The following is a 20,044-nucleotide window of genomic DNA, read 5'->3' as shown; positions in this document are numbered from 1 at the left end:
CAGTTTCGATGTAGAAAAATAGAGGAGGATGAGGCTTGCATGCAGCAGTACATGCGCTGGAAGACTGTCTGTAGGAGGCGTGAGGTGGTGGTCCTCCGCTTGAATGCTGGTGGCAAAGATACGGCTTGACAACGGCGTGCAGTTGCGAAAATGGGCCGTTAGTTGTCATCGTGTGCATGGTGCAGTAATGTCGTGGGTGTGGAAGTCGTGTAACAGTGGAGGTTTTCTCTCGTGGTTTTCTGTGGGTCCTGATGCTGGCTATGGAAGAGCGCGCAGCAGTTCTTAAGTACGGTGGTGCGTCCGTTACAGATGTTTGCAGCAGGATGTATATCATGGTGTTACAAGGTGGCTACTTGCAACCGACTGGGTGCACGTTTGAAACGTTTGGTTTGGCTCGAAAGGTGGTGGTGTTTGAGTCCGTTACGAATGCCTAGTGCAGGCAGTGGAGAGGGACTAGAAGTAGAGATGCCCGCAAGGGTTGGAGTGACGCCGCGAAGCTATTGGGTGCTACAGAACCGTGGGTTGTGAGCCTCGTTTGCCGTAAGAAGGGCTTTCGTGGGTAGGCCGAGAGAAGGGCTTTCGTGCATTGTGGTTTTTGGATTGTTTATGGCGAGATGAGTCCCTAGAGAGAGGTTAAAGTGATTTCCAAGTGAGCTCGAGAGAGGAATCGACTGAGGAATAGAGAAAAAGAGAACGAAATGAGAAGGTGAAAAAAAATAATTTTTTTATGCAACCGGTTACGTAGGGGTTCCCCAACCGGTTGCAAGTAGAGTTTTTCATATTCCCACTTTATTATTATAATGTACAATGCTACTCTATCGCCTGAGTAGTACTGCTCGTTTATACCATTAGTTACAAAAATAATTTTTTTTCTATCACTTTTTTAATATTTTTAAAAAATAAAAAAATAAACTAAAATCACTTCCTTCATCACTAAGTAAAAAAAAATAAAAAAAAATCACCGAGCAATCAGATGGAGAGGTAAGATTGGGCAACATAGTAGTTTTTCCTATTATAAATAGTATATTTGAATTTAAATTATAAATATTATTAAATTTTTACTTTTACTTATTATTAAAGTGAGATACATATTTACTCAAAAATTTATAAAATTGCATTTAAGACTGGCTTCACAACTCATTTCAACTTATTTCATTTTATTTAATCTAATTATTACAATTTTTTTAAATTCACACACAAAATAAAATTAACAATTCAATATTTTTAAATTTTAAAATAAAAATAATATTAAAAAAATATATATTCTAAAGAGAAAGTCTACTTTGCATCTCCAATTTGACACCTTTATTTGACACCTAGTCAAAATTTATTTTTTTATTTTATTTATTTTTTACTTAGTAGTTAAGGAAGTAATTTTAAATATATTGGTGCATTTTTTTATTTTTTAAATATATTTAAATATGTTAAAAAAATGTGAAAAAAGAAAGAAAAAAAAAAAGAAAAAAAATTTACGCTGGGCGGTATGAATAGGTAAAAACAAATACTCGAGGATCATGGGACTGTTTAGAAGTGAAAAATACGGATGGTATGAATCTCGATTCGACTCCATCCAAAAGAATCACAACTTAATTATACAAAGTTTATGTATAGTCAAGAGGACAATTATAATCCCAAAAGGTGATAGATCCTGAAAATCACAAAAACAAAACAGAGGGCAAGAATGTTGTTGAGATGTACCAGGAGACAGGTAGCACAATGCAATAGCGAAAAAACACACATTGCGCTGTTTAATACTGGCAAAAGAGATTTAATAATTTCCTAATTACTTTATGCTCCGGAAACTTGAACATCTCCCACTATCAAACAAGAGAGAGTTCACCATTATGAAGCAACTGCAACACGCAACGCAAAACCATTCTCACCATTCCTAAGATACTACTACCACAAAGGAAAATCATATTCAAACAAAACAAGTTTTCAGAAGAAAATAAGAATGTCACAATCCGATCACGTAACAAACCACGACCAACAAAATGTTGCGTACTTGTTTCGGATATAAGTAAATAATCGATAAAAAGGAGGTCGGAATTGGGATCGATGTACGCTTCCGTTGACGCGTTCTTCTGGGAATTATAAAACCATCGACGAACGCAACGCCTATCGAAAGCGATGTTGAAGTGAAAGCCTTCATTAACAGAACAAACACACATCACAATAGCAAATCAATAGATCAAGAAAAACCAAATAGACTTTGCGATTAATACAGAGGAGTCCCTAAACCCCTCTTGAAGAAAGTGGCGTAAGGGGGCGGCGCTAGGGATTTCTGCTGCTTAGGGTTGAGGTTTTATAGAGGAAGGAAGCTCGGGTTACAGTACAGCATAACCCTTTTATTTCCTGAATATAACAAATGTGCCATTACTGTCATTAGCTCGTGGAACCCAAGTCCATTTGGGCCTGACTTGGTAAGACCAAGAATAGTTTGGGCTCTTCACCAAACAAGAAAAGGACTTTTGTTTGTGTAATCGATCGTGGCATTTTCGATTCAATTTTAATGTACAATTGGCCCAAATATTGTGGTTTGATGTCCACTCTTAAGCCGTTTAGAATGGGTGGCTCTACGGAGTTCACTCTCGAAGCTTTCGGTAATATATTTTGTATGTTTTTTATTTTATTCTTTTTAAATGTATTTTTTAATATTTAAATAAAAATTCAAAATATCATTAAAAAAATACTTCTTTAATCATTAAATAAAAAAATCAAATAGAAAATCTCAACAGGAACCAGCGAGAAGAGTATCATTTTCCTTTTAGAATCTGTCTCTTCCCAATGTTATTTCAGCGGTACGAGTATTTTTCCTTGCAAATTGAGAAAGAGTCAATGCATATTTAGACAGAGAGTACATGTCTACTTTGACATGTGAACTAATAATAATGCATATTTAGCATGAATGGTCCACCAGCACATGTTGCCCGAACTTGCCTTTGGCATAACCATCTGAATTATTTTTTGGTACAATGGCCGTCCGTCCCGATGTTGACTCGTTTGGTTAACAACAATTCTTATTGACACACCCAAAAAACGTGACCTGCCACATCATATATAGCTTAAAAATCTTTGTATCCTGACTTTATTTCACTACAATAAATTTAATCTTTTGCAACGAAATATTTTGAAAGGAATTGAATTTCGTCTCAAAAAGTTACCTCTACATACAAATTTGAGTTACAGTAAGGAATGTGTTTATACATCGATTTATAAGTATTACATATGTACCATTTTATCTATATATGGCACCAACATCTCATTAGATCATATCTATATTATGTATAAGAAAGGAGATGAAGTGTTAATGTATTCAAAAGTTAGATAGATTAATTATGTATAAAGATACTTTTCACGTAAAAAGATTTGAAAAGAAAAAAAGTCTATCATTTATTCATAGACAACACGAAAGCATTGTATCATAACCAAAACTAGGAGAAGAAATTACATGAAGATGACATTACAACGATTAACAAATTTGTACTTTTTATAATTTCTTTAGGCGATCGAGAACATGAAGATTTATAAGTCTTGTACGTAATTGCAATGTTAGCATAAGAAAACCTCACGTGGAAGTTAATTGTAACATATATTATACGTTCTAGAGGACTGTATATATATATATAGGAAAATACTTTAGCCACAAATAGATTACACAAAAGTAAGCTCATGTACAAACTGTTGAGATTTGATATAATACGTCAGATTGTAAAGTTATTTTTATTATTAAATAAATCTAACGGATTCTTTGAAATCTCATCAGTTTGTGAGTTTACTTTATTTAAATATATATATATATATATATATATATATATATATATATATATATAATGGTTGGATTAGAAATGCTGAACTACTTTGGTTATTTGTCATTTCATTATCGTTTGGTAGTTGAGACTTAACTTCAAGCTGGACCCTTTTTGTTTTGTTTTTTAAACAAAATTTGATGATCGGTATTCTTTATCAATCAACTCTCATTGGGGGTGGAAAATGCAGAAGGTATATCGTTTCTTTCCCTCTCAGTTTGGCCAAAAACCTTCAAAACAGTTAAAATTGATCTCCTTGCCTATTTTTTGTCTTCAGCATGCTGATTATTGCACGTACGGGAGTTTTATGGGGATGAAAAGAATATTGGAGGGCAAAATAGTACCCTTCCCCTCTGTCTTTTTCATCTGTGCAAAGCTCATCTTGTGTATCAAAGTGAACATTTTCTTTTTTTTCAACCTCCTTCCATACTCCCATGTCCTATATATATATATATATATATATATATATATATAATTGTTTTTACTTTTTTTGGTAGTTTTTTTCACATCTAGCTAGCTTGGAATGGTGCATCTATTGCCTTCCAGTATCGTAAGAGTCGCACGCGTCAGTCCATTCAAATGATCATCCTTGAGTACTGTCGAATATCGATTCTTCAATTCTACCAATCAAGAAGCGCCACTCAAAGGCTAGCATGTGAAGTTGTCGATCTATTTCTAATCCTCAATCAACACACGTGCTACTAGAGGATTTAAAGAGGCAGTGGCGGACCCACGTTGTAGTAAGGGGGGGCCATGGCCAAAACTTTTTGAAATCATAAATTGCCCATAAATTTTATACATAATTCTATAAATATAGAAAATGATCCCTTCAAAATAATTTATAATCTCAATATACTCTTTAAAATTATTTAAAATTTCAATATATCTAGAAATGTCTCTCTCCAATATTTTGTATAGTCCCAAAATTTTATTTAATTTCTATATATTATCTATTTTCAAGGACGTGGTTTTTGAGGTTTCTCAAAAATTAAAATTAAAACTAAGTCTAAGAAAAATAATAAATTTACTAATATGAATCCCAAAATTTTTTGTTATATAATACTAGGTTTCTTAATATGGAATCTAAAGTGAAAATACAAAAAAAATTATTTAAGGTCAATGATCTATATGAAAAATAGTTTGTAGTTATATTTTTATGATTTTTCAATCTCTTTTTAATTTACAAAAGATAAATGATGTTTGCAGTTCTAGGATCATGTGCAAACCCCGCCCACTTCCTAACACATAAAAAAAATTATTTTTTTAATAGTGGATCTCACTTTTATTTTTGAAAGAGAATACATAGACCTTGCACACCCTAAGACTATATTTACCATTACCCTTTACATAAATGTGTCACACAGTAGAAAAATTGGCCCCCCCTCAACACAATTACTGGTTCTGCCACTATTTAAATTTTAGATGCATCAAATCTTTTAGATCTAACCCTGCCTAGTACCCCTCGATGTGTAGAACTTACACACCGATACATACTATTGCAAGTCGGTCCACCCAATGTTGGCTATTTCTCTATCTTACCGTTTTTTCAAACTTAAGAGGAAAAAGAAGAGAAAGTGGGTGTCTCTATCGATCAATTAGTTTTGAAGATCAACAAAATAGTCTCACTCAATTTACTACAATCTCTAACAGCAGCACCACGGCTCGCAAGTGATCAGACCATGTCAAAACTACCATAGAAGGTGGCTCCACCTTGATATTTCCAAGATCTATAGGTCCTAAATGTGGTTTTTCAGTTTTTTGATGAAGAGAAATGCAGCCACAAAAAAAATTTTCATAAAAAGAAATTTATAAGCTAACGTAACTTGATATAGTTGTTTAGATTATAAAACTATTTTTTTTATTATAAAATAGGTCTAACGTATCATATAAAGTTACACTAATTAGTATATTTACTTTTGTGAGATTTTTTTATGCATGCATGTAACACGACTTCTCTTTGAAGAATTGTGCTGGCTATAATAAGATGTATCTTGGGGTTTCCACCTCTCATTCATGTATCCAGTAACCTTACTTTATTAATATATTATTTGCCTAATTAAAGATAAAAAAAAAGAATTATCATTAGGGTGGGAGATGTACATGACCCACATAACCCACATATACTTAACCATTAGTCACCCACACGCATTTGAACTACATATTTATTTAAGGAAAATATTCAAGCCATAAAGAGATTATACAAAAGTAATTTTACAAACTGACGTAATTTGATGTGGTTCGTCAGATTATAAAGTTACTTTTATTGTAAAGTAGATCTAACGAATCAGATGAAACCACATCATTTTGTGGGATTATTTTTGTGTAATTCTTTTATGGATATAACAGTATTCGTTATTTAAACAAGAGGATACACATGTATACAGCATTAATTCGCTGGCTGGAACTTCGATGGAATTAGAATGAAAATGCATGCATGATTCTTTTTGATCATCTTTGAGGTCGAAGATTCGGAATAAGCATTTCTTACCGAACAAAAAAGAAGTAACGCTCAAGTCACCCTAGCTATAGTCTCTTGATTCTGCTTACACAACTTCAAAGACCCACTCCACCCACCACATATACATTTTTCACGCTTTCTTTCCAATCAAGGACGAAATTAACATATTCAATTACCTACCAAATATTTGTATTTGTTACACTAATTAATTGACACATGATTAGACCAACCAAAAGAATATTGGAAAAGAAATAAAAAGGGAAGATCGGAGGGGGTGGGGGCTATAGCAGGAAGTCTAAATTGTTCACAAAATGTCCCCATTTCGTATTTGGCTTTCTTGCTATTTCTCATTTGCTCACGAAGCATTTTTTGATCATTACACATACTAATACCAAGTTTCTTAATTACAACACAGATATAACTAGTTGTAAATGGTAACATGCAATGAGCATAACATTGATTAACAATTAATATGATTTCCAATCTTTTTTGTTTTCTTGATACATTAAAGAAGCTTATCTTTCCTCACAAATACAGCTCCATATATTTTTTGTGTACGAGACAGCTAGCAAAAAGACTTGGAAAAAAAACTAGGACAAAATGAACAAAACTTGATGGTGATGATGGGAATCGGTATGGATTATATAGCTAGATAGATAAAGAGTCTGAAAAGGGAGAGATAGCTGCATGCTTATGATTTAAATTCGTGAGCACTCCCAGCCACTACATGCATTATTTGGGAGGTCTGAAACGCTTTGGCCGTTTTTTATTGTTCACAAGTCCAAGTTGGAATATTAAAATATGAAATTAATTAATGATAGCTCCGTCGTCTGCAACTAAACCAAAATGGCCCAAATGGGTGCAAGGCAAGGCCGATCCTTTTCCCACGCACACACAAAGCACCTCGATATGAGAGCATTATGAGCTAGCAAGTTGGCGTTGCAGCTTTCCTATCTCTGCGCACACTCAACTAGTTCATGAGGGGGATCACCTGGGAAAGAAGTAGATCATGCTGTGGTCACTACTACTTTGGAATGATAAATTAACGCACATTCATTTCTAGAAAACTTTCCTAATTCAAAATATATTATATGAGTTCTGTAATATCAATGTCAAATCAGTAACCAATGCAAGTCATGTCGGTTCTCTGTTATGAAACTAACAATTTTCTTAATTTCATGTATCACAATACCAATAACTTAATTTAACACGATCTTTAATTGAGACAATTAAGATGAATACTGTAATGCATTGAGTTCCAATTCATGTCCATTTCAGACATTATCATGTCATCATTCATTCACACCATTTAATGTACACATAAAATAGAAAGACAAGAAAATATAAACAACCATAATAGATATCTCTAAATGTCCAGTAACAAAATACTCAACATATCATGCATTGATCTCTTTAACATATTCACATCATGGATATAAGCATAAGACCCATCTTTTCAACATGTTCTTCGTATGAAAATGATTATTTTCTGTCAAAATAAATATGTTCTCATCACAAATTAATAGTTATTTTTGTTACAAATAACTCATTACAAATACTCATTTTTCTTATAATATTGTTTAGTTATTTCTGCACCAACTAGAATACACTTATGTTATACGCTCCTTACCGCATGCTCGAAGTGAAATAAATGTTTGCTTGCCTCTGGATGAGAGATTATGCTAAATCAAATCCAAGTACAAGCCGTGACATGTCAGTCTTTGGCTGCATGCGAGGCCAACCGAGTCCTGTCCATTTTAATTTCTTTAATTCCCGTGCAATAGTACTGTACGTAAGTGGTTATAACTTATGATCAATATATGTTGTAATGAATCAAAGGTTAATTATTTATCACTTTAATACTTCTAATATGGAAATCATTGCATGGCAAATTGATATATATTATATATAGTAGGGCTTTGTCAATTAGGGTGGAGCCTGATCATGTGCTTGATGAAGATTTCTCCAATAATTAAATACACTTACAAGCATTGAAAAATCCATTCATTGCACATTGCGTACGTACGTGGAAGCTCATGAGATGCACAACTTTGACTTTAAGGAAAACTTATTTGGTAGGAACTTTTGATTGAATAGTACTTTGGATTTATTAATCTTCGATTGTCGAGTAATAGATCTGGCGCGCGAGCCTAAGATCGATTCTGCATACTGAATTGGTCCTGATCATGGTGAAAGGGTTTTTTAATTAATTAGATGCCGAATCTATTGCTAATCTTGGTTAAACAAAACAAGCTATAAGATATTGATCGATGGCCCTATATATATATGATTTGAGTGGCGGCAGTGATTATATAATTATTGGTAGTAATCAATATTAATTATTCTGCTCAGCAAAATTATATACACACACACACACACATATATATATTCTATTTCTTGATCGATCGAGTACGTGAACGTTGCGAATTTTGAAGCTTGAACATTGACTAACCCCACTGAACCCATAAAATTATTAAAAGCAATATCATGTGATCATTCATGTCATGCATGCATGCAATTTGTTATATTTTATCATTAGTTTTCTTTAATTTTCCTTCATATCAATGAATTAGTGTTTTGCTAAAACAGAATAGCTCACACCAGCTAGCAACTTGGACGTATATATAAATATATATATATATATATATATTATAATAGCAATAATGTTTTGACTTTAAGATATATCGCAACTAGATCTATAAATATATAAACGACTGTAGGCCGAGGATCAATTAATATATATTGTCGTACGTGGAATTGATAATATATGATGATGGAAACCAAAGAAATATAATATCCTATAATGAGGTACGTTATACGCGAGTATGATCTGATATTATATGCATGGTCACTGGCCTTTTATTCTTTGTTTCTTTTCTGTTAATCTAGCTATTTCGTGTATATATATTTAAAATGCTTTCTTCCTCCACTACTAGAGCTAGCTAGCTAGGCATTTGAGTTACAGAAGGAATATGCATGGCATATTTCCTAATTGGATTTTCTAATCATATTCGATCTGCACCCTAGAAACGACGTCATGACAGTCTTTCGATCACTAAATTTCTCGCTCGATCGAGCTGTTAAGAAACAGTACTGTGGAAATAATAATGATTTTCCAGCGTGTGAGGCCATGGATTTGAAGAAGATGAGAGCCTTGCGTCAGATTCTTGCGCAGATGTTGGCCACAGATATTATTGTATGTTTAAAAAAAAAAAAATACAGCAATTATCGTCTCCGATATGGAATCAACGACCCCAGCTATCTATAACCAGCGACTAGTCTGCATGCCTTCCTTTCCTTCAAGCCCCCAACTTGCATACACTGCATGGGCACGCGACCTAATTTATATCGGAAAAATGATATATATTATTATCGGAGCAATGCTACACAACCAGTTTTCAACCTTCACACATAATATTTTTTTAAGATTTTTAAATTTTTTAATATTTTTTTGAATTTATTCTTTTTAAATTAATTCAATTTCTCTATTTATTATTCAAATATTAAATATTTGATAAAAGAAAAAAAAAATAAAAGTTAAAAAAATGTAGTATGTAGAAATTGTGTGAATAGTAAAAAATTGTGTAAATTTTTTCTTATTAACGTAATTCAAAACAACAAATGGTGGATGATCACTACGTACCATTCGCTTTTTTCTTGGGAAAGAAAAGTTTGAAAACAGCCAAACCCATCTCTCTATAACCTGTTTTTTTATCTTTTTCAATTAATTAGGTTTTATATTAATTTCCAGATAACGAAGAAACCAAGATCATATAACAGGCCGACAGCTTGCATGTGTAGCATTTGGCGAGCGAGTATGCATGCATGCTAAAACGTACGGTTAATGTGGCGTCTTCGATCGATACTTATAATAAATTAATATTTGATGTGATTAAATCAAGGCCGAAGCACTTAAGGAGAAGCTTCCTTAATAATGTTCAAAAGTGCTTATCAGCTAATGTGTGTGTGTGTGTATATATATATATATATATAGATATATATATATATATATATATATCTAATAATATAATAGATAGATACCGTGTAAATATATATATGTGTGTATAGAATGATATCGTAACCTCTAGTACATGAGTACGACTTTCTGCGTTTAAATACAGTTTACAGGTAAAATCATACATGATTTTATTGTACGTACATGCATGTAGCTTGGTGTATATTTATATCTTTTTTGAAAGAAGAATTGATCTCGTATCATTTCATTTCGTCTAATTATAATTATAAATTTTATAAATTTTTAAATAAAATATAATAAATAATACATTATTTTTAAATTCAAAACAAAAAAAATATCTTAATAATATTTTATTTAATTTTTAATTTTTATTGTATCTCAACTCACTTAACAAACCGCTTATCATAATTCTGTTAATCTTATATTTGTAATAATATGGTTACAACCGGCCAGCCGGATTAGGAAAGTAGTACTGGTATATAGAGTTTAGAATTTGTATTTGACGTTCTTAAATGAATATCGATCTCCACTCAACGGCTAATAGAAATATTATTTTTAAAAGATATGATGTACGTACTATTTGCTATATATATTCGTGAATAAAAATGGGTAGGACTAACGTATCGTTTGTTTTAAAAAAATATTTTATCTCATTTTATTTAATTATTATAATTTTTTTAATTTTCAATACAAAATAAAATAAACAAATTATTTTTTTAAATCTTAAAATAAAAATAATATTAAAAAATATATTCTAATAATATTTTATTTAATTTTTTAACTTTAATTTTAACTCATCTCATTCCATCTTATCTGTAAAAATAAATTAGACCTAATTAATATACACAGTACTACTGCATGCAGACTGGTTCCTTTTAATTTGACCTAGATCCGAGTCCATTTTGTCTGTTAGGAGTAAATTAAATACAAAATATTCAAAATTTTGTGTATTCTTTTTTTAAATAAGATTAATTATTAAAAAATAAAATTTATGTGAATCTTAAATTAACTTTCTTTTAAAAAAATAGTAGTTCTACGTGTACTTACAGTTTTACTTATAAAACTCATTTTGTTAGTTTTATTTTAAAATTTAAATTTTAAATTTTAAATTTTATAATTCTCAACATATTAATAATTGACACGTAGAGAAGTAAATTTTTTATAAATTTTCCTTAATTACATTTATAACCTTCCCTCAAAAAGAGCGAGGAAGGGAAGTTTAGAACGATCCCGTCTTTTGATTAACAAGTGCCAGTATGCAAAGCCGTTCAAGATCACTTTGATTAACACGTTTTATTAATATAAACTGTTTTGAATCTATCACCTCGAACAAAAAAAGAGTGACAATTCAATTCCAACTTTGCCATGTATGGTAAATGTGCGCTACTTCAACATCTGTCTCGTACAGTAACTCCGGTTAATTTCGCATTAACAAGACAGACTACTTTATTACTCTCTTGTTAATTTCGCATTAATGATTTTGCTTTTGACCTTTTATACGTGCTGCTTTGATTAAAGAGGTCTTAAATATACAATGTGAACTGAGGCGGTACTGCTCAAGATTCCTACTTACGTTAGATCATTAATTTCACATGAGATTACTGCTACGTACATACAAGCTGCGATAGTCTATAGACTGCACCCCTTTTTCTTTGTTAAAAATTAAAACAATCAGCTAGTCAATGACTTAGGAAAAAGAAAACAAAGAGTGAAACTTAATACGGAATCATCAAATTTCAAAAGAAAGATGTTAGTTTTTGTCACTTAATTTATCCTCCCATTTTAACACTTTATATATTTTAATTTTTTTATTTAATTAAAATGACTATTACTAATAAAAAAAATATTTGGATCTAGGAGCGGGCTACTCTAGTCTCTAAGCGGTAGAATAGCACTGCTCATTTCAACAATTGAATACGGAAATATAAATAGCCTTAGGAGACCCAACCATACCAAAATCATTTCACATTGATCCAACTATATAAATGAATTCAATTATTAATTATGCCATTTTATAAATTACTGCATAAACACATTACTTACAATATAATTAATTATTACAAAAAAAAAAATCAAAGTCAAAATCAAATATGTAGCAGGAGACTTTTACATATCCGTGGACAATGGACATTGGATACACAATCAAATCACTCTTTAATTTCTTCCTCCTAAAATCTCATGATATTGGACTGCTAACATGATTTGAAACCGAGACCTGCCACGCTTTAATCTCCCCATCAAGACTGCCACCGAACACAGATACGACACCGTTTGACTCCCTTTCTTCTGAAACCGCCGCCAGGGACTTCACTGCCTTCTCAAGTCCCTCCAAAACAGCCAAACAATAATACCTCCCATCAATCCCGCGCTGCCACATCCTGACCGTACGATCAGCAGACCCACTGAACAACGTATCAGAGACGTTGATCAGGCACAGTATTGCCTTGCCGTGCCCTCTCAACGCCCCCGTCACCACGATGTGGTTCGCGCTGTCCTCTCTATCCCACACCAATATCGAACGGTCGCACGCACCCGAAAACAGAACCGATCCGTCGCCGTTTAAGGCCAACGCATTCACCGCCGATTTGTGCTTCTCCAGCGTTGCTATCAACGCGTGCCGCTTCTCTCCAAATGGTTTGGCCCAAACCCGGATCCGCCTGTCAGCTGATCCCGTGTAAACGGTTCCGTCGACGGAAACTGCCACGGCGTTTACGGCGTCTTCGTGAGCTTTAACGGACTGTACGCAACGGAGATCCGAAGCCCGCCATATCTTCAAGCTCTTGTCCCACGAGACCGAATAGATCAAACCATTGTTAACGGCGAGGCCTGTGACGGCGTCGGCGTGCTCGATCCAGAGCCGTTTCTTGTGACGACGAACGGTGACGTAGTTCTTAGGAAGTACGGAACGTCTTAAGCGATCATTAAAGGTGGGGAGAGTAGCTAACAGTTTGTGTGATTTGGTGGCCAGCGCCTGCCAGACTCGGATCTTACAGTCCTGGTGAGTAGTGAAGACTTTGCCATCGCAGAAAGTAACGGCCTTGACGGAGCCGGAGGAGGGATCCTGACCACTGAATGCATTGAGGTGCGCGTTGGTGGTTCTGTCGTAGACGTTGATTTCGTGGGAGGAGCAGGCATAGAGGAGATTACCATGGACGGCGAGGCAGGTAATAGGGAGGGATGGACTGGGTTTAATGGAGGCGACGGAAAGGTAAGAGACGGAGGTGCTTAAGCTTTCAGGGGAGATTTTCTGGAGGGAAGGGACAGAGGGAAGGGTTTGGAGGGAGAGATGACTTTGGAGAGTGCTGGTGGAGGTGCTAGAGTTTGATGATGAAGCGGCGCTACTAGGAATCTCGGAGGAGGAGGAGCTCGTATAGGAAGCTAAGAGATTCGGGGATGGTCTTCGGTTTTCGGGGAAAGGTATGGTGGAGTCGTCTGCTGTGGTGATACAGGTGGAGGAGGAACAGGTTGATAGCCATGGTCGGAGCTTCATGCCTTCTGGGCTCACAGAGAGGGAGAAAGCAAGCTAAAAGGATACTTGCGTAAGGGTATATATAGGAGGAAGGGTGCAAACGTCGGTGAATGAAGAGGAGCTAGACGATATATCCGACCCAGGTAGTGAAGGGGCCAAATGAGGATATATATGTGTCGGCTCGTGTCGTTCAAGTTGCTGGCGGGCGGGGGCCTGCAAAAGAAAGTTATACATTTATTTTTAAATTTTCAGACAATATGTGAATCTTCAAAATCTTGTCAAGCATCTAATAATCTCGACTTAGATCATTCAAATTTAGAAAATAAAAGTTGAAAGAATATTTATACAATTAATATGTTAAGGGTACCGTGTGGTTATAATAATTACTAATTAGTGGTGGATCTTAATTTAACGTAAATTTAATTGTTGTTGTTTTTTTTTTCTTTTTTTATATAAATTCCACATCATTTACTACCATCACTTTTAGGCCTGTTTAGATTAAGAAGTGATTTCAACTCATCTCATGTCATCTCATTCTATTTTATCATAACAATTTTTTTAAATTCTTATATAAAATATAATAAATAATTTAATTTTTTTAAATTTTAAAATAATAATATTAAAAAATAATATTATAATAATATTTTATTCAACTGTTAATTTTCATCTCATGAACTTATCTCATCTCAACTTAATTCACTATTCAAACGACACCTTAACCATAGAAAAACTCAAAATTAATGTAGGTGATATTCAAGTCAATAGCGTATATTAATATGCCAATAAATATGCTTATAACTGTTTTAATAGAGGCCTCTTTTGTAACTAGCCGTGCACTCAAGTGATGCACAGAAAATTTAAAATTATTAAGTTTTTAATTCTATTATATTTTTCTACTTCTCTCATAGTCACGAGAAGTTCGACATACTTATCAACTTATACACACTCAGAAATAGAAAGAAAATTCTAAAGAGAAATGATCGAAGCTACTAATTATCTATATATGTTAGTCATTGGACTTAGATCATTATAACTAAGAAGAACAACTCGAAAGTCCAAACTAGAAAAAGATGCAAATAAAGTTGGCAAATTGACGGCAACTTTAAATGTTAAGCAGCTTGGCACTAGAATCTTAATTGCCACAAGAAGTTTCATGATCTCTACGTGGGAACCAATTTTGGAACCTTCGACGACCATGCAACAAATGGATTTAAGAATTTTAATAACCTGAAAATTGAATAGTTTCGATGAGCTAGAAACCACAGTTTTAAGATAAAATTAGAGTTAAGAAATTAAATAAAAAGTCACTCGTAGGAAGTGAAAGAGACGCGTATATTAATAAAGGTGAATAAAGGATGGAAGTTAACAAGATCAAGTGCAAGAGATTGCTAAAGAAGTGACGATAATAGATAGAATTAGATGGAAATTAAGTACAAAAGATAGGATATTGTGCAACAGACAAGTAATAAAGTGATACTAAAAGTAAAAATGTGTTTGTATTATAATTGGGGAGTAATGAAATATTAATTAAACAAACAAATTTATAATAGACGGTACTGTTTTAACTTTTACGAAGATGGTGTTTTAACTTTTATATATTGTAATAAATATGATATTATAAGTTAGAACCATTAGATACGTTGTATTAATTTATAATAATATATTAATGATAATATCCTATATATATATATTTGTTTTCAGCGGCAATTTATTTGCAGCCAATTGACAGACTGACGGTAGAGATCAGGATGGCCGGATAGTGGGTTATGACTAAAGACTGGCTAGCTAGCGAGACCGCGTTATCGGCCAATAGGGCAACAGATGGAAAGATTGGTGGGTTTCTCAGAAGAACGAAATGGACCCACATATTATATGCCCTATGCATGGTTATGGTTGGCATCCTGAAATATCCAATATCGTCTGTCGAAAGTTTCCTCGTGAATGCTTTACTTCACTAATGATTCAGTGCAGGGTGGAAAACACAAAGGGCCAATTACTCTCTGATTGTCCTGTAGATATATATATATATATATATATACACACACACGTACATCCTCTATCCAAGAACTACCAGCTTGTCTCTTTGAGATCATCATTCCAAAAGCTAGCTTTAAGTGTGTCGTGGACCCATCTATCATCAATACCATTAATGTTTTGACCCTGTTCAGCTTAGCTGGACACTTTCTCTTAATTAAGGAATTATATCATGTAAATTAAGTGAAATAATGTATACAAATCTAAATTAGCGTGACTCAACAGAAAAATCGAAGAAAAGTAGAATATATATATATATAATTCCACTCTTTTCGGTGTACTTTATTATTTTTTTAACAAAAATTTTATATACAGTTATTTTTGTGTACTCTTTTATCTATTTTATTAATATGATTGATTGCGTTATTTTTTTAATATAAAATAATTATTTTAACCAATTACATTAGTGTAATGCACAAAATATATGCAAAAGTGACTGTTCTTTTTTTAAAAATGTTAGTCTTGCATATTTTAAACTTATATTTAACATTACTCTTCAATTCATCTAAAAAAAAATTACTCTTTAATTAACGTACGTACTTATATATATATGTGTGTATATATATATATATGTATGACGATGTGTGTGAAAAATGATTTATACAAACTTAATATGTGCAAGTCCCGTAATAATCCTTTGAAAAAGTGAGGCCCACATTAAAAAAAAAAAAAAAAAAATTACTTTTTTACGGTGTGTCTTATTTGTCCGAAGGAAATAAAATATATGAAACTTATACAACGATTGCATATTGCATTAAGAGATAGATCAAAGAGAGTTTGCACAAGGATAATAAGCAAGGGACAATTTGCACCATGCATATATAAGCTACCAAATGGCACGAGACCCAGAGAAACCCAACCATGACTCATGTCACTCAACCATGACTTTCATATATACAGTAGAGACATTAAAAAGATGGTACTTTTGCCATATGAAAAACTGATAAACTTACAATTTTTTCAACTATGTTTTAACTTAATTTCAAATAGAAAGTAATTATGCCAATATATATATATATATATATGTATATATGTATGTGTATATGTATATAAGACGCACGATCGTCATATCCTTAATCTCGGTTGAAGTTGATATCAAATTTTTAAAATGCACTTTTTTTTTTTTGTTTGTTTTTATCAAGCTTACGTTTGGGCGTTCGTCATGAAGAATTAACTATATAGCTGGATGTCTCGACTTTATTACCTTGGACGGAATTCATATCAGCTTCTTGCCATTATTTTATAGAGAAACAACCAACAAAAGTAATATTATATATCACTTGATCTCGTCGATCGTGTTATTGATCTAATATATATATATATATATATATATATATATATATATAGCAACTTGCATGCATGCAAGGAATTAAAATATATTTTTGTAATAGAATGCCAGCCTTAATTAGGCGCTTCTTGTAGATTTGCTGATGGAAGTTTCATGGTTCGACGGCAGGGGCAAGTCCCAGAAAATAAAATACGTACACCAAGAAGAAAGGACAACGATGCAGAAAGCCCGTGCTTACAAAAGCAACTAGATTCATTTGCTTGGACTTATGCGCACATCTTATATATGCTTTGAAGTGTGATAGTAAATTACGTCGTAAAACCCTAGTTTATCATGTGGATCATTAATATATATATATAGATTAATTTCTTGGAAGAATTTGATAATTAATAATAGAGAAATATTGCTAGCTTTAGCTAGAGTTTGATCTGATTATCTCGCCCTCTCTCTTTGATCCCCCTTAGCTTATCATAGATACCAAAGTGGTATTTCGTTAATATCGTTCTAGCAAATTAAGAAGATTGATCCTTTCTTGGCGACAAGCACAGATTTAGCATAAACTGACAAACTTTAGGCTAAAAGAAGAATCAACATGAATTAGGATACCAACAGGAGAAGTAAACATGCAACTGCATATATATATATATATATATATATATATATATATATATATATATATATATTGGATAGTATTGTTGACAAACCACCGCACATTGAGGCTTAAGTTGTTCAAAACAAAAGGATAAATACAACTGTAGCCATTTGCATTTTTATAGATTTATTTTTGTTTTTTTAATTTCGTTATGTTTGGTTTGATCTAGCCGGTGACTGAAAGAATATGCCATGACGTACTTATAGATGGATATGGGGGCTACAATTGCCACAAAAGAATTTTGATGGTTTGAAATGAAATTTCTGATCTACAATATATATATATATATATATATATATATAATGATACTTATAATTCCAATTTTCATTATCCTTCTATCATCCTATATATGATGTAACATTAGATGATTGTAAACTATTTATTATATTTCATTTGTGAATCTATCATCTAATACCACATTATGGAATGATGAGATGATGATAAGAAAATAGACGATGAATATATATTTTCTATATATATATATATATATATATATATAGTGGAAACATGCATAGATCGATCGAGGCTGATCTAATTAGGAGCGAATACAGCATTTATACCTATTAAAGTTTTAAGAAATAAGTATTTTTAGCTCAATATATATAATATATATTACTTATCAATGATAATTTGTTATCTTATTTAATGAATTCAGTAATTTGTATGAATAACTTATTATAACTCATGATACCATTTAATAATCATGTTCTCTCAACTTCTCCGTACTTATATATATATAAAGCATTGTATCATGTTCATTTTCTGATATATATAATATATATCGCACTCAAAAATGATATTTAGCAAGAAAAAAAAAATTCACCGTAAAATGGACACAAAAGACTCGTTCCAAATACTTATTACATCAATTTTTTTTTTCCTTTTTGCAGTTGTAAATAAAACTTTTTGCAACCATTTTTAATCAAGAAAAAGTGGGCTTCAAATATTTTCTTTTGCGCGATGGATGTTTTTGGTAGCAAATAAGTATTTTCAAGAAGCTACCTAGCACTCATTGCAAATAATGATATGTTTCAAAAAATTGTTTTGTGGCGAATTCTCTTCGCTACAAATAACAATAGCCGACCAAAAATACTTTTGCGGCCAAACTCCCTGCAAATAGCATTGGACAGGAGGAAAAAAATTGGAATGTTAAAAAAATACATAAACACTGCTTTATGGATATTGCAGCACAAAAAAGTCAAGAAAATTAATGATGAATACATTACAAATTGTAAAAGAAGCCATTGAAGACGCGACAATTGGGAAAAAAGAATTCTGCAAATTGGATTAACAAGGCGAATAAAACATAAAAATGAAGAATTTATCATAAAAAAGTGAAACTAAATTAATGTAGGAATACTTAAAGACAAAATAAAAAGGATGGCGAAGTTTTGTATATTAGATCAGCAAAATACATAAATATTTTTTTTGTTAAGTAATAAAAAAAAGATAATGACTTGCATTTCTATGAGATCTAATTACTCCTTTTTCTAGCAAAAAATAGTCATCCATGGTGAGACCCTAGAAACAGGCTGAGGAACAAAAGGTAAGAACGTGACTACTATTTATTATTTTATTATTATGTTTTACATACTTTTCAATACTATTTACTACTATTTAATATTCTATTATTATTTTTTTATTACTTTTTTCACTACTATTTATAGAATACCTAATAATATTTCACTACCCAAATACAATCTTAAAAGACCCAAAAAATTTCGGACGCTCTATAAGAATAAAAATAGCAAGTGATGATCTAATTAGATTCATTTTTATAGATAATGAAATATGAGACTTTTTATACATATGTGGTGCAAGCCTCAAGAGCCAACCACACGTTGGCGTTCAAGAGGGAAAACAGAGTCTCTCTGTTAATGAAATCTCTTCATTCTCAAATTCGAAATCATTTCAGAAAATTCGGCAACTGCCTTTCTTTTCCATATTTTCATATTTAAAAGATTACATGTGCTATAAATCAGGAAATAAACTAGGAAGGGGTTGCCAATATAGCAACCGAGTCTTACGGAAATAAATTAAGAAAGAATTAATCTTAGCAACAAAAGTTTGAAATAAAAGATAAGAATGGATAAAGATTCTAGCACTGAATACGTCTTCATCTCCCACGATTTAAGAAGTAGTTTCCGCCTGGGAGTCGTGTTCTCTATTTGCATCAATTGCCGGCCACTCAGAAGAACTTGACTCCGGCAAGTTTTAAAGAACATAGGCAGCAAATAAATCTGGGTGAAGTCGATTGAGTTCCGACGCTTGTAGCCAAACCGAATCAGACTGGGGACGATGTTTCCATTGTACTAAAAATTTGTAATAATCTCCGCGCCGTGTAGTAACAAACTGGTG

The 20,044-nt window shown here is 32.6% G+C and overlaps 1 protein-coding gene and 1 non-coding gene across 2 annotated transcripts; both read right to left on the bottom strand.

The window, feature by feature from the left end:
- Positions 1–1,690: 1,690 nt before the first annotated feature.
- On the bottom strand, positions 1,691–1,854 carry LOC121256786. Its single transcript, XR_005939077.1, has one exon. It is a non-coding gene; the product is annotated as a small nucleolar RNA snoR137 (small nucleolar RNA).
- A 10,380-nt stretch (positions 1,855–12,234) lies between these two features.
- LOC121256464 (protein JINGUBANG) lies at positions 12,235–13,938 on the bottom strand. Its single transcript, XM_041157269.1, has one exon. The coding sequence runs from the start codon at positions 13,731–13,733 to the stop codon at positions 12,420–12,422; it is 1,314 nt and encodes a 437-aa protein (XP_041013203.1). The 5' UTR covers positions 13,734–13,938; the 3' UTR covers positions 12,235–12,419.
- Positions 13,939–20,044: the final 6,106 nt, after the last annotated feature.

Source organism: Juglans microcarpa x Juglans regia, chromosome 3D (assembly GCF_004785595.1).
Source record: "Juglans microcarpa x Juglans regia isolate MS1-56 chromosome 3D, Jm3101_v1.0, whole genome shotgun sequence".
NCBI classification, from domain to species: domain Eukaryota; kingdom Viridiplantae; phylum Streptophyta; class Magnoliopsida; order Fagales; family Juglandaceae; genus Juglans; species Juglans microcarpa x Juglans regia.
The sequence above is the reverse complement of the archived record's forward strand: the minus strand, read 5'-3'. Positions and strand labels throughout refer to the sequence as shown.

Bases quoted from the DNA above. Each gene is read 5' to 3' on its own strand.
- LOC121256464 (XM_041157269.1), bottom strand. From the start codon at position 13,733: ATGAAGCTCCGACCATGGCTATCAACCTGTTCCTCCTCCACCTGTATC.